Source organism: Carcharhinus amblyrhynchos, chromosome 21 (genome assembly GCF_965287045.1).
Source record: "Carcharhinus amblyrhynchos chromosome 21, sCarAmb.v2.hapA, whole genome shotgun sequence".
Taxonomy (NCBI): Eukaryota; Metazoa; Chordata; class Chondrichthyes; order Carcharhiniformes; family Carcharhinidae; genus Carcharhinus; species Carcharhinus amblyrhynchos.
The window spans coordinates 3999216-4014394 of NC_137344.1; the positions used below are offsets into that span (position 1 = coordinate 3999216).

General features: G+C 45.2%; 2 protein-coding genes across 2 annotated transcripts; both read right to left on the minus strand.

Moving 5' to 3' along the window:
• Nucleotides 1-69: 69 nt before the first annotated feature.
• LOC145356510 (uncharacterized) lies at nucleotides 70-1498 on the minus strand. The gene is made up of 2 exons (XM_080209239.1): nucleotides 1297-1498; nucleotides 70-611 (listed from the first exon to the last, which is right to left on the minus strand). Exon 2 carries the CDS (start codon nucleotides 584-586, stop codon nucleotides 272-274), a length of 315 nt encoding a protein of 104 aa, XP_080065365.1. The 5' UTR covers nucleotides 587-611; nucleotides 1297-1498; the 3' UTR covers nucleotides 70-271.
• LOC145356562 (uncharacterized) lies at nucleotides 1454-13551 on the minus strand. Its single transcript, XM_080209332.1, has 5 exons — nucleotides 13450-13551; nucleotides 10442-10601; nucleotides 7884-8055; nucleotides 3658-3785; nucleotides 1454-1528 (listed from the first exon to the last, which is right to left on the minus strand). The coding sequence occupies exons 1-5, from the start codon at nucleotides 13485-13487 to the stop codon at nucleotides 1454-1456; spliced, it is 573 nt and encodes a 190-aa protein (XP_080065458.1). The 5' UTR covers nucleotides 13488-13551.
• Between the last annotated feature and the right edge of the window lie 1628 nt (nucleotides 13552-15179).

Consider the following 15179-nt stretch of genomic DNA (forward strand, 5'->3'; position numbering starts at 1 on the left):
CTATCTCCAATCAATTCATTACTCTCCAATTCATTTCTCTCTTCATTATATTTTAACTGTGTTCTTAAATAAACTTTGTTTGGTAAAAGTTTCCTGGTGGATCACTTGAATCATACCTGGAGTGAAACACCTTATGCTCATCCGTGCTAAAATCAAATGTAAAAGTTAGAGTCTAGGCTAACTCCATAAAACACCCAGGCATTTCTGGTCTGGGTCTTAACACTTGTCATTTAAATTTTGGCCTTTCCCACTCAGCCACAAGGAGAAACTTTCAGCACTTTCTCATGGTGATATAATAGTCACAGTTTAAAACTGGGCAATCGCTGAACTCTATGTTGTAATCGTAGTAGAGGTGAACATTAGGAGGAGAATGGGGGGGTCCACCATAGAATCCACATTCCTCCAACGACAGCTCCAGTGGGAGCAGGGACTCCGGGGAGTGAGACTGCTCCTTGAAGACACTGAGTCTGGTGCTCGCAATGCCGGTCCGATCCCGGATTCGGTCAATCAGTCCGGACACTTTCATGTGGGAATAGATCATCTCTTGGAAGTGGCCAGGATGGGACTTCATACTGTTGAAGGTCATGATCTGGAGTTGCAGAGAAATATACCTAGTGGGAGGGAAGTGATAAAGATACAAGCTGGTGATAAAAACGGGCAGAAAATGGACAGTGTTTAAAGCAACCCCACTGAGATATTCACAGCCACGGTAACGGGTATCCCCCTCCCCTAATAGCACCCAGTTCATTGTCTGAGGCTCGGAGGTGGATTTGGAGGTGTGGAAGAAGAGAGAGAAGGAAATGAGGCTGAGGCAGCTCACTGTGCTATTCTAGGTCAGGGGGGTGTATGGAGCAAGGTGTGTGTCATTGGCCTAGTATTGCAGAGACCCAGCCTGAGGACATGGGTTCAAATACCATCATAGGGTATTGACCAATGACCACTAAACACACTGCCAGGGACACGTGGAGAGTCTTGCCCTCTATGTAACCACCCTTAGAGATTGTTACACATCCCAAAACAAAACCCCAGGACATTGGCTCTTCCTGACAACCCACACTCCTGATCCCGGCCTGGTTACTCTCCCTGGGACAGCAGACCAATGAGCCAAGCAGCCCAGAAACCAGCAGCTCACTTTCCCAGAATGTGAGGACACTTTATCCACACCAGGTTCTATCCAAATACCATTGCAGATTAACCAGCGATTCTCATTTCAGACTGAAGAGGCTGGGCATTTCTGGGCTTGTTTTTGAGGTCATGCTACATAAAAGTACCATCAAAACACTACATGGACCGCACCTGAATTCGGAGATCTGTGTAGGTTTCCACAGTCCCAGCCGACACCCTGGACAAGGTGTCAAGACTTCCTTCGTAATTGTCAGACAGTTTTCAAATTCCTTTCTCGTTTCACGTTCCTCCGTATCTTCCCTTACTGTAATTTTGGCATTGGTTTCTCCTACATCTTCCGTTTCACCCTCTTCCTCCTCTTCTTCACTACTATTCTGAAGTAACCTTTAAGGAAGATTTCAGTCTTAAATTTGTAGATAAGAAGCAGTCACCGGACATTACAATGAGGTTACTAGATCGGTGTGCAATCTGATCTCGCAGACTGAGTGTATTTAAGTGCAGCATTAGTGCAAGCTTACTGTAACAAGCAGGTACAGTTTACAGGCAGCCTGTAACATGGAGCGAGGGAATCTGATTATGCAATGCCCAAAGTCAGTTTAGGCCTTAATTCTAGATTTACACCCCAAGGATTGGCATTAGTGCCACTGTAAATCTATAATAAACCTGTGATGTAAATGCGTCCAGTGATGCACAAACTTGTGGATGGCCTTTTACACCCAGGAATCAGTCAATAAACTTCAAATATGGCTAGAATATTTGTCCAAGTCTCAAATTCTTAGACACTTGCATTTCCAATTCCAAGTAAGGTAAAATCGTTTCAGTTTCCTGATGGCTTATTGCATTCATTGTGTAACCATAAAGTTAACATTTGATTCTCTGTGCCTCAATTGATTTTAGTTGGGAATGTGGCTACCATTACATTTTCTTTGAAAGTGTGTGGGTTCCACAGAGGCAGGGTGAAGGGGAAAATGACACCGTGTCAAATGAGGAAGGACAGTCTTCAGCAGCAATAGTCTATAAAATAATGAGGTCTATAAAATAATGAGGGGTATAGTTAAGGGAGATAGTCAACATCTTTTCCCAAATGTAGGGGAGTCGAAAGCTAGAGCGCAGAGCTTTAAGGTGAGAGGGGAGAGAGATACAATAAGATCTTAAGGGGCAATCTTTTCATACAGAGGGTGGTGAGTGTCTGGAACAAAGTGCCAGAGATAGTAGTAGAGATGGGTACAATTTTATCTTTTAAAAAGCCTTTAGAAAGTTACATGGGTAAGATGGGTATAGAGGGATAAGGGCCAAACACGGGCAATTGGGACTAGCTTAGTGGTTAAAGAAAAAGGACCGACATTGACAAGCTGGGCCGAAGGGCCTGTTTCCATGCTGTAAACCTCTATGACTCTATGACTCTACCGTGTTGCATATCTTGCCCTCAGTCACACTTTGTACTCACGACTGGAAACTGGCCTCTTGCTGAATGAAAGGTATCTTTGAAACTGTACCCAAGCAGCATTAACCAATAGCTTGAAAGTGGTCACAAGTAGGCAGGGTGGTGAAGAAAGTGTTTAGCACACAGGCCTTCAACGGTCAGAGCACTGAGTACAGGAGTTGGGATATTACGTTCCAGTTGTATTCATTATTGGTGAGGCCGCACTTACAAGTATTGTGTCTAATTTTGGTCGCCCTGTTATAGGAATAACATCAATAAGCTGAAAAGGGTGCGGAAAAGATTTACCAGGATGTTGCCAGGACTAGTGGGCGCAAGTTATACAGGGCAGTTGGCCAGACTAGGACTTAATTTCTTGGAACGTAGGAGAATGAGGTCTATTGAGGTGTATAAAATCATGAGGGGCATCAATAGGATGAATACGTATTGGACAGAATTTTACAACCTCGCTCGTCCCAAAACTGTAAAATCCCACCCAAGATCAATGGACCTTTCCACGTCCACCCCTCGCCCGCTCCAATTCCGCAGGATGGTAAAATTCTATCCATAGTCTTTTTCCCAGGGTATGGGGATTGAAAACTAGAGGACATAGATTTAAGGTGAGAGGGAAGGGATTTAAAGAAGACCTGAGGGTAACTTCTTCTTGCAGAGGGTGGCACATGTATGTAATGAGCTGCTGGAGAAAGTAGTTGAGGCAAGTACAATAGCAACACTTAAAAATCATCTGGATAAGTATGTGGATGGGAAAGGATTAGTGGCTCAGAGGCCCCTTATGAGGGGCATCTGGACAAATACATGAATAGGATGGGAATAGAGGGATATGGCCCCCGGAAGGGTAGGGGGTTTTAATTCAGTTGGGCAGCATGGTCGGTGCAGGATTGAAGGACCGAAGGGCCTGTTCCTGTGCTGTATTGTTCTTTGTTCTTTGAAGTAATCTTTGAATCAAATCCTGAGAGAAAGATATGATTGTAAATGTGGAGTCTCAATGTCTATGGAGTGGATATTTGATATCCAAAATGCTTGGTCTCAGGTTTTCTAAATGTTCCTGCAGTCAATCACATCGCTGCCTGATCTCAAATACATGAAGGTACTTGCCCAGCCCTGCCTAGTCCTGCGCCCAGTTCCGCATAGTCAATGCTCCCATTGTTGCCTCGATCCAACAGTTTGGCCAAGATATGAAGCTGAGTTTCCACGCAGGGAATGTTCAAATCCCGCATTCCTGGAAGATTGGAGAGATGTTTTATTTCCATTTTCACAGTACACTATGTGTTTCTCAATCCATATTTTAAAACCCAGGCCAGAAACACCAAACTGTTTCATGAAGTTAGCCTAGACCTTAAGTCTTACATTTGATTTTGACATGGGTGAGCATGAGATGTTTCACTCCAGGTATGATTCAAGTGAGACACTAGGGAGCTTATTTAAGAACACAGTTAAAATATTATAAGAAGAATTAGCGTAACCTACAAGATTCAAACATGATATAATATAATCCTTAATAGCTAGCTATCTATGATGTTCCAAGTCAAACACTATGCCACCACCTAGACTTTGTACAAAAAGCAAGTATGCCCCCGTGATGCTGGATCTTCAGCTTTTTAACATCTGCTGTGAATTAGTCCTCTGAATGCTGGATCAATTCTTTGGAACTCCCAGAAAGCCTCTGGAGAGAGAGACAGACAGATACCCTGCCTTTTTCCACCAGCTTTTATCAGCGACTGAGAAACGAAACTAAAAATTAGACTTTGCTGTGGGAAAAAAAGTTATCCCAAGGCATATCACCTCACCCACCAATCATCCCCAAATCAAGCTCCACTCAGCAATACCCAAAGAACCATTAAATCCCAGGACACTGCATTAGTCCAGATTAAAATCAACCTGATGTCCATTACTTTACCTCAGTAACAATATAGAACACTAGTTACTGACCTCATGGCATCAATAAAATGCTACAAAGGAACATGGTTAAAATATGCTTCTAAAAGGCACAGTGCTGTCACAATATTCACACTTTGTTGCTGGGAGGATCCCCTGTCTCTGAGATCGAGAAACCAGGTGGGAGGCTGCGAGCCCAGTGTCTGATGCAACAAAGGCTGGTGAGAATAGGGAAGGGATGAAGAATTAGTGAAGTCAATGATCCAAAAGCCGGGTTTTAAAATCTTATACTTTATAGCAAAGGGCAAAGTCCAAGAGAACAGAAAGAAGAGGGTTCTAGAATTTTGAGAAAGCATTTTTATTTCAACCCAACTGAGAACACTGATCTCCACTTGGAGAGGCAAAGCTTGATCAGGGAGAGTCATCTCGGCTTCGTCAGAGGGAGGGCATGCCGAACAGATTGGATTGAATTTTTTGAGGAGGTGACCAGGTGTGTAGATGAGGGTAGTGCAGTCGATGTAGTTTATATAGATTTCAGTGAAGCCTTTGACAAGGTCCCACATGGGAGATCTTGGTGGTAAATTCACACAGGATACAGGGTCATTTGATAAAGTGGGTTCAAAATTGTCTCAGTTGTAGGAGACAGAGGGTGATGACAGAAAGCTGCTTTAGTGACTGGAAGCCATTCCACAGGGATCTGTGTGGGATCCCCTATTATTTGTCATTTATATAAATGACATGGATGGCTATGTGGGGGGGTTGCGGGGGTGGGGGGGGGGGGTTGTAAGATTAGTAAGTTTGCTGATAACACAAAGATTGACCAGGACTTCTTCAGAGTGGTGGGAGTGTGGAATGAGCTGCTGGTAAAGTGGTAAATGTGGGGTCACTTTTAACATTTAAGAAAAACTTGGACAGGTTCATGGATGAGAGGGGTGTGGAGGGATAGGGTTCAAGTGCAGGTCAGCGGGACTAGGCAAAAAATAATTCAGCACAGACAAGAAGGGCTGTGATTTTCTGAGCTGTAATTTTCCATGGTTCTATGGTGGTTGACAGTGAGGTGTCCTGGGTTACACGATGATACAGATGGAATGGTCAAATGGGGCAGATAAGTAGCAGATGGAATTTAACACTGAAAAGTATGAGGTGACACTCTTTGGAAGGAGTAATTTGGCTAGAAAGTATTCAATGAAAAGTAGAACACCAGGACATTCTGTGGAACAAAGGGAGTTTAGCGTGTTTATCCATAGATCTCTGAAGGCAGAAGGGCGAGTTAGCAGGGTGGTGAAAAAGACAAAACTAAAAGGCAGGGAAAGTGGGAGATATTTATACTGCAGGGGGAGGGAATGAAAGGTGAGTCATAGCCACAGAAACCAGGAGAAAAGACTGCTAATAGCTGTCCACAGAGAGAATAAAGGGTGTGAATGGCCAAACAGTAAGCAACACCAGATGAAGATGTTGGAGGGAATGAGACAGAGATAGAATGTAGAAAAGGGGAAGTGTGGGGGGGGAGAAAAGGTAAGGGAAGAGGGATGAAGTGGGGGAAAGAATGAGGGAGGAAGAAAAAGAAAAATGACAAGAGACAATAAAGAAATAAAAGGTTGAGAACAGTAAAAAAAATTAAATAAAATAGAATGAAAGCAAAGGGAGCCGAGGTGGAGTAAAGCAAATCATCTAAAGTTGTTGAATTTGATGTTGAGACTGGTAGGCTGTAAAGTGCCTCACTGGAAGGTGAGATGCTGTTCCTCCAGTCAACGCAAACTTTAAAAAGTACCTGGATGAGTACTTGGCACGCCATAACATTCAGGGCCATGGGCCAAGGGCTAGCAGATGGGATTAGACAGGAGTTTCAAATGTTTCTAATGTGTCGGTGTAGACTCGATGGGCCGAAGGGCCTCTTCTGCACTGTACGGTTCTATGAACACGGTAAAGAAAGGAGAAAGAGGCAGCAGGACAGCGTTTGAAGAAAAGAAACTAATTTAGCGAAATAATATAAACTAAATGATAAAGCCATGAGACTGTGATGAAGAAAGGGAGGTGAATAGACTTTACCAGGGAATAAAAAAAGCAGTACTTCAACATTAGTCAAGTGTTTTTTTTAATATAAATCTAACTCTGAAGGAATAGAATGATAATTTGCATTTTTATAAAGTTTTCAACATTGTAAAATATCCTCAAGTGCTTCACAGGAGAAATCAGAAATAGGTTAACGGGTGAAAATTGGTGTTGTAAATAGTGAGAAGGAAAACCTTAAAGGCTGATATAAACGGGGCTGGTCAGAATAGCAGCAAATAGAATTTAATCCTGAAAGGTGTGAGGTGATGCATTTTGGGAGGACTAACAAGATATGGGGGTAGAGCCTGGGTGGGATTGTGTTCAGTGCAGACTCGATGGGCCGAAGGGCCTCTTTCTGCACTATAGGGTTCTATGATTCTAAGGCAAGGGAATACACAATGAACATCAGCGGGACACTGGGGAGTATAGCAGACCTTGAGGTACATGTCCACAGATTCCCCAAAGGGAGTAGGACAGATAGATAAGGTGGTTAGAAAGGCATATGGGATACCTGCCTTTATTAACAAAAGCATAGAATATAAGATCAGATTATTATGGTGCTGTGTAAAAAACTCATTAGGTCACAGCAGGAGCAATGTGTGCAGTTCTGGTCGCCAGTCTACAGGAAGGATGTGATTGCACTGGGGAGGGTGCAGAGGAGATTAGCCAGGATGTTGCCTGGGCCGGAGTGTTTCAGCTGTGAGGAGAGGCTGGATAGACTGGGGCTGCTTTCCTTAGGCCGAGGGGGGACCTGGGTTTTTATTCTGCACCTTCTGTGGTGTTGGATTAATGTGAAACTCTGCAGTGTATTTGCTAGCTGTAAAGAATAATGAAGGATGGAGATGGGAAGGAACTTTTGTCCTTTGTACAGGAATCAATAACCAGGGACCATAGAGTTAAAGGAAAGGGCTGGAGATTTAGAGGATTTGAGAAAAAACTTTAACATCCAGAGGGTAGTGGGAATCTGGAACTCACTGCCTGAAAGGATGGTAGAGGCAGGAATCCCTCACAACATTTAAGAAGCATTTAGACGAGCACTTGAAACATCCATAGCATACAAGGCTATGGGCCAAGTGTTGGAACATGGGATTAGAATAGATAAGTCCTTGATGGCCAGCACAGACACGATGGGCCGAAGGGCCTCTTTCTGTGCTGTAAAACTCTATGACTTCGGACGATATTGGGATTGGTGGCTAAAAGCTTCATCAAACAAGTAGACTGTAACACTACATTCTGCACCCTTTCCTTTCCTTCTCTAAGAACGGTATGCTTTGTCTGTATAGTGCACAAGAAACAATACTTTTTACATGTGCCATTAATAAATCAAACAAACTTCCTCTGAGCAAATTAATCTGCTATCATTAAACCGTAAATAAGGAAGCGTCATTACCCAGTTTAAATTCCTCGTACTGCAGAATCCCGTTCCCAACCTTGTCGTACTTGCAGAAGAGCTCCATTGCCTGTTGGTGGTGGGTCTTTAGCCAATTGTCCATTCGATTCAGGAAGAGTTCATACTCTGCTACGTTACTGCGGAACTCTGCTGCTGCCTTCTCGAGCTCCTCCTTTTCCAAAACACGTGAAACACAAGTTTGATTTGCTGCTCAGACTATCTTCCCTGTCGCCTGGATCGGGTTTGTATCTGGAAACACTCAGGAGGCACCAGTTCTGTACCTGGTGTTTCTATGCACAACTGGATACACTGGCTCCGTATGGCATGGGAAGAAGTCTCACAACGCCCGGTTAAAGGTTTATCTGGTACAAAATTTTGCTACCAAATAAACCTGTTGGACTTTAACCTGGTGTTGTGAGATTTCTTACTGTGCCCACCCCAGTCCAACACCGGCATCTCCACATTGTCTGTATGATCTGTACAGGACGAGTATCTCCACATACAGCGGGGTAGGTGGGCCTGCATTTCCCTTTCTCTTCTGGGACAGGACCCGGTGTTGGGGGGGTCTGGGTGAATGGTGAACCCACTTGCCTCCAAATAACAAGCCTCTCGGACATGTTGATGGACCAGGGTGACCAGGGCACGTGGCATCCTCGGACTGGCATGGACAAATGGGCTGAATGGACAAACGGGCTGAATGGCCTCCTTCTGTGCTGTAACTTTTCTATGGTTCCGTGGACTGTATTTGATTTTGGCAAATCCTGCTGTTGGGTAGGGAGCGGGGAAAGTGAACATTTTTTGATGATTAAAATTAATCGGGCATTCGGTTAGTTTGCATTGGATCATGCACAGTACCATAGATTCCCCCCCCTGCCTCTTGCATTTATTCTGTTGGGAGCTGCCTGCTCTCTTCAGCAAGACACTGGCAAACTCCATCATGGCTTCTGCCTGCCTTTGCTGCTGACGCTCTGCAGAAAGTTCCCACTTTCTGGAGCTGCTTGGCACCACTAACACCAGGGTGGCACATCAGTGCCTTCTCCAGAGCACTCAGGATGGACAATGAATGGTGGCTAGAACAGTAACACACGTATCCCAAAAACCAACACATATTGGTCGGAAAAATAAGGCCATTCTCACGTTGGCAGGCTGTGATTAGAGAAATACCACAAGGGACCCAGCTGTTCACAATATATATCAATGATTTGGATGTGGAGGTCAAATGTAATATTTCCAAGTTCACGGATGAGTAGGCAGAAATGTGTGTTGTGAGGAAGATGTAAAGAAGTTATGGGAGGATTTGGACAGACTTAGTGAGTGGGCAAGAACATGAACAAGAATGGCAGATGGAATATAATGTGGAAAAATGTGAGGTAATCCACTTTGGTAGAAAGAACAGATGTGCAGAGTATTTCCTAAATGGTAAGAAATTAGAAAGTGTAGATGTACAAAAAGTCTTTATCTATAAATCACTGAAAATGAATATGTAGGTCCAGCAAGTTATTAGGAAGGCTAATGGAATGTTATCCTTCACTGCAAGAGAATAAGAGTACAGGAGTAGTGAAGCCTTATTTCATTTGTATCGGGCTTTGGTTAAACTGCACCTAGAGTAGTGTATGTAATTTTGGTTCCCTTACCTTAGAAAGGATATTATTTCTATAGAGGGAGTGCAATATAGGTTAACCAGACTTGTTTGGGGGATGTCTTATGAAGAGATTGGACAAACTGGGATGTGATCTCATTGAAACCTGCCAGATACTGAGGAAAGGAAGAGACAGGGCAGATGCAGATAAGATGTTTCTATTGGTTGGGGAGTCTAGAACCAGGGGGCACAATTTCAAAATAAGGGGGCTACCATTTGGGATAGAGGTGAAGGGAGATTTGTTAACACGGAAGGTAGTGAGTAATTGGAATTCTCTACCTCAGAGAGCTGTGGAAACTCAGTCATCAAGCACGTTTAAGGTAGAGATTGATAGATTTCTGATTCACAGTGTAAAGGATTATGGGGATAGTGGTTTAAAAGGCACTGAAGTGTTCGATCAGCCATGAGCACATTGAATAGCAGAGCAGGCTTAATGGGCTGAATGGTCCATTCCTGTTCCTAAGTTCCTACGAGAAGCAATATTAGATAAAGAATACCATTTCTAAAACACTGATTCTGGCTCAGCTGTGTCCCATTCTGGAAAACAACTTTAGGAAGGATGTGAAGGTAGTTAAGAGATGTGAGAATGGTTTCAGGGATGAGGGAGTTCAGTTCCAGGGATAGATGGGAGACGCAGAGCTGTTCTCCTGAGAGAAGAGAGGTTTGGGAGATTGGAGAGATACTTAAAGACAAGAGGGTGTAGACTAAGTGAGGGGAAGTATATTTGCATTGGTGGAAGGGTTAGGAACCGGGGACAAGATGAGGTGAAAAGCAAAACAACTAATGCTGATATGTGAACGATCCAATCCTCTTGCAAAGAATCCTCAATCTTTCTGACCTTGATGTGACAGACCTAACTATTGGGCAAAGCCAACACATGTACCTCCCGGTACCTGTTAAATAAAAGGATCATACTTACCATTTTCCTTTTCTCTTTGGTCAGCGCTTTCTTTGATTGTTTTTTCTGCTTTTTCTTTGCAGTTCTTTGGGGCCTGGCTCCAGTTTGGCCCTGGGCTTCCTTGCTTTTGAGAGTTGTTGCTGCATCTGCAGTCTTCGTATCAGAGGCAGGAGTAGAACTTCTGAAAAAAAGCAATAAGCAGCATTTTTAATTCCTTCAGGAGAATCATTCAAATACTGAACCATCAAAGGTGGACTCCTATTTGTAATCTTAACTCCATCACTAACCACAATCTGATCATTCATCCTGAGTAAAGCAGGTACAGCACAGGGTTGGATACTGAGTAAAGCTCCCTCTACACTGTCCCCCATCAAACACTCCCAGGACAGGTACAGCACGGGGTTAGATACAGAGTAAAGCTCCCTCTACACTGTCCCCCCATCAAACACTCCCAGGACAGGTACAGCACGGGGTTAGCTACAGAGTAAAGCTCCCTCTACACTGTCCCCATCAAACACTGTAAAAAGTCTGACAACACCAGGTTTTAGTCCAACCTATTTATTTGATAATATACTCACAAGCTTTCGGGGTCAGTCCCTTCGTCAGGTGAATGGAGAGTTCTGGCCTCAGACAGAGCATATAAAGCACAGACAGTTTAGAGATTACTTATTAGAATGCGAATCCTTACACCTAACCTGCTGTTATCTTGTCTGCTTTCTTGCATCTCTGTAAAAACTTGATGTCTGTGTCGATAGCGCAATCGTCTTGGAGATCGTCTCCACTTTGATCCTGCAGTTTGTGGTGTCGATAGTAGTCATTGCGCATATCGACACAGACATCAAGTTTTTACAGTGATGCAAGAAAGCAGACAAGATAACAGCAGGTTAGGTGTAAGGATTTGCATTCTAATCAGTAATCTCTAAACTGTCTGTGCTTTATATGCTCTGTCTGAGGCCAGAACTCTCCATTCACCTGACGAAGGGACTAACCCCGAAAGCTTGTGAGTATATTATCAAATAAATAGGTTGGACTAAAACCTGGTGTTGTCAGACTTTTTACTGTGTTTAAGCCAGTCCAACGCCGGCATACCCACATCATCCCATCAAACACTGCCAGGACAGGTACAGCACGGGGTTAGGCACAGAGTAAAGCTCCCTCTACACTGTCCCCCCATCAAACACTCCCAGGACAGGTACAGCACGGGGTTAGATTCAGAGTAAAGCTCCCTCTACACTGTCCCCATCAAACACTCCCAGGACAGGTACAGCATGGGGTTAGATACCGAGTAAAGCTCCCTCTACACTGTCCCCATCAAACACTCCCAGGACAGGTACAGCACAGGGTTAGATACAGAGTAAAGCTCCCTCTACACTGTCTCCATCAAACACTCCCAGGGCAGGTACAGCAGGGGGTTAGATTCAGAGTAAAGCTCCCTCTACACTGTCCCCATCAAACACTCCCAGGGCAGATACAGCACGGGGTTAGATACAGAGTAAAGCTCCCTCTACACTGTCCCCATCAAACACTCCCAGGACAGGTACAGCACGGGGTTAGATACAGAGTAAAACTCCCTCTACACTGTCCCCCCATCAAACGCTCCCAGGACAGGTACAGCACGGGGTTAGATACAGAGTAAAGCTCCCTCTATACTGTCCCCATCAAACACCCCCAAGACAGGTACAGCACGGGGTTAGACACAGAGTAAAGCTCCCTCTACACTGTCCCCATCAAACACTCCCAGGACAGGTACAGCACGGGGTTAGATACAGAGTAAAGCTCCCTCTACACTGTCCCCCCATCAAACACTCCCAGGACAGGTACAGCACGGGGTTAGATACAGAGTAAAGCTCCCTCTACACTGTCCCCATCAAACACCCCCAAGACAGGTACAGCACGGGGTTAGATACAGAGTAAAGCTCCCTCTACACTGTCCCCCCATCAAACACTCCCAGGACAGGTACAGCATGGGGTTAGATACAGAGTAAAGCTCCCTCTACACTGTCCCCATCAAACACCCCCAAGACAGGTACAGCACGGGGTTAGATACAGAGTAAAGCTCCCTCTACACTGTCCCCCCATCAAACACTCCCAGGACAGGTACAGCATGGGGTTAGATACAGAGTAAAGCTCCCTCTACACTGTCCCCATCAAACACTCCCAGGACAGGTACAGCACGGGGTTAGATACAGAGTAAAGCTCCCTCTACACTGTCCCCATCAAACACTCCCAGGACAGGTACAGCACGGGGTTAGATACAGAGTAAAGCTCCCTCTACACTGTCCCCCCATCAAACACTCCCAGGACAGGTACAGCATGGGGTTAGATACAGAGTAAAGCTCCCTCTACACTGTCCCCATCAAACACTCCCAGGACAGGTACAGCACGGGGTTAGATACAGAGTAAAGCTCCCTCTACACTGTTCTCCATCAAACACTCCCAGGACAGGTACAGCACGGGGTTAGATACAGAGTAAAGCTCCCTCTACACTGTCCCCATCAAACACTCCCAAGACAGGTACAGCACGGGGTTAGATACAGAGTAAAGCTCCCTCTACACTGTCCCCCCATCAAACACTCCCAGGACAGGTACAGCACGGGGTTAGATACAGAGTAAAGCTCCCTCTACACTGTCCCCATCAAACACTCCCAGGACAGGTACAGCACGGGGTTAGATACAGAGTAAAGTTCCCTCTGTTCTTGTTTGCTGTCACCCGTTTCTCTATCTTTACCTGTTTAATTCTGTCATTGTTTCTCTCCGGTCCGTTTGCTGTCACTATTTCTTTTTTATCCAGAGCTCTCCTTCTGCCTGTCTTTTTGTTAAATTTTTACCTGTGATTCTCTCTTGCCAGTCTCTCTCAATTCCTGTTTTCTCACTATCAATCCGTCTCTGTTTCCTCCACTCTTGAGTCTCCCTGAACCGTGGCTCCCTGTCTAATTCTCTAACTCTGTTTCTCTCCCACGCTAGTATCTGATTTGGACTCCCTGCCTTGTACCCTCTCTCTCTGCCTGTTGTCCTGTGCACAAACTCACCCCCTCTTTCCGCTTTTCTTCCCTTTGCCTTTCGGCATTTTGGAAATCTTTTGCACCAACGATCCCCGATAGATGGGAAAACAGCTAAAAGGGGCAGTCGTGCGGGAGCTGGCTCTGCAGAGGACGGTTGTTAGGGACGCGTTGTCAGGACGCGCTGAGCGCTGTTCTCTCTGAGATGTGTTCAGCTCACACAGTCCCACACTGCAGCTGTTTCAAAATTCACCCCCACCGGAAAACCCCAGCAGCAGAATTGAAAGAATCAAAACTCCAGAGAACTTTGACAAGGATACAGGTCGCTCCTCTTGTTAGAAAGCAGCGTGGTGTCTGGCTAACACAAACTGCAGGACTCAGAATATTTGCGTCTGTCCTTCCTGCTGCTTCGCTTCCACTCTAGGGTGACACAGTGATTAGCACTGCTGTCTCACAGCGCCAGGAACCCAGTCTGTGCGGAGTTTGCACATTCTCCCCGTGTCTGCGTGGGTTTCCTCTAGGTACTCTAGTTCCCTCCCACAGTCTAAAGACATGCTGGTTAGGGTGCATTGGCCGTGCTAAATTCTCCCTCAGTGTACCCAAACAGGAGTGTGACAACTAGGGGATTTTCACAGTAACTTCATTGCAGCGTTAATGTAAGTCTAGGCTTAGGCCATGCTAAATTGACCCGAGCGTCAGGGGGATTAGCGAGGGTAAATATGTGGCGATGCAGGGATAGGTCCTGGGTGGGATTGTGGTCAGTGCAGACTCGGGGCCAACTGGCCTCCTTCTGCACTGCAGGAGTTCTATGATTTACACAGAACTGCAGAGCAATAGAAGTGGGATGGATTATATACTGGGGGAGGGGGTTACGGGAAAGGCTATGCTAATTTGCCCCTTAGTGTCCCAGGTTGTGTAGGTCAGGCAGATTGGCAATGCTAAATGCACAGAATTATGGGGGATAGGGTGGGTCAATGTTCCTGGGTGGAGAATCAGTGCAGACTCGATGGGCTGAATGGCCTCCTTCTGCACTGTAGAGATTCTATGAGGAATAATGTTGGAGGGTTGAAATAAAATTTTTAGTCCTTGTTGCTGGGTCTCATCTGTGAATGAGTGTTATATAGAGAGAGGAATAACTTCTGAGAGACCAGTGTCCCTTCACTAAAACTCATTCATTTACATTGGTTTGCAATCCCCAGGCAGGTCCCTCCCTGTACAGAGTGTTCACCCCCGCGTGCCAGTGACTCAAACACCCCACATTGTATGTCTTTTAGACCTCCCTCACTGGGCAGTCATCAGAGGCCCCAATTAGGGAGCTCATATTCCAACTCATGGACCTCAGTGAAGTTATTGAACAGGACTGAGGAGAAGCAAAAGTGAGGAAAAGAGCACTGTAGGACAGCGTATACACCAATAAAAGTAATGCAGGCTTGAGAGAAAGGTAGAGCATTAATCATGGTTAGTTTTAATCTGGGCAACATGGTGACACAGTGGCACTCCAGCCTCACAGCGCCTGGGATCCGGGTTCGATTCCCGGCTTGGGTCACTGCCTCTACGGAGTTTGCACATTCTCCCCGTGTCTGCATGGGTTTCCTCCGGGTGCTCCAGTTTCCTCCCATAGTCCAAAAGACATGCTGGTTTGATGCATTAACCCAATCAGGCACAGGAGTGTGGCGACTAGGGGATTTTCACAGTAACTTCATTGCAGTGTTAATGTAAGCCTACTTGTGCCACTAACAAATAAACTAAAACTTTAATCT

What these genes read in the sequence shown, in the direction of transcription:
- LOC145356510 (XM_080209239.1), bottom strand. Translation starts at nt 586, where the DNA reads ATGACCTTCAACAGTATGAAGTCCCATCCTGGCCACTTCCAAGAGATG.
- LOC145356562 (XM_080209332.1), bottom strand. Translation starts at nt 13,487, where the DNA reads ATGCCGAAAGGCAAAGGGAAGAAAAGCGGAAAGAGGGG. An exon ending in CCAAAGAGAAAAGGAAAATG is followed by an intron (nt 8,056 to 10,441) that starts GTAAGTATGATC and finishes GTTTTGGAAAAG; the next exon opens with GAGGAGCTCGAGAAGGCAGC. An exon ending in GACTAGGCAGGGCTGGGCAA is followed by an intron (nt 1,529 to 3,657) that starts GTACCTTCATGT and finishes TACAAATTTAAG; the next exon opens with ACTGAAATCTTCCTTAAAGG.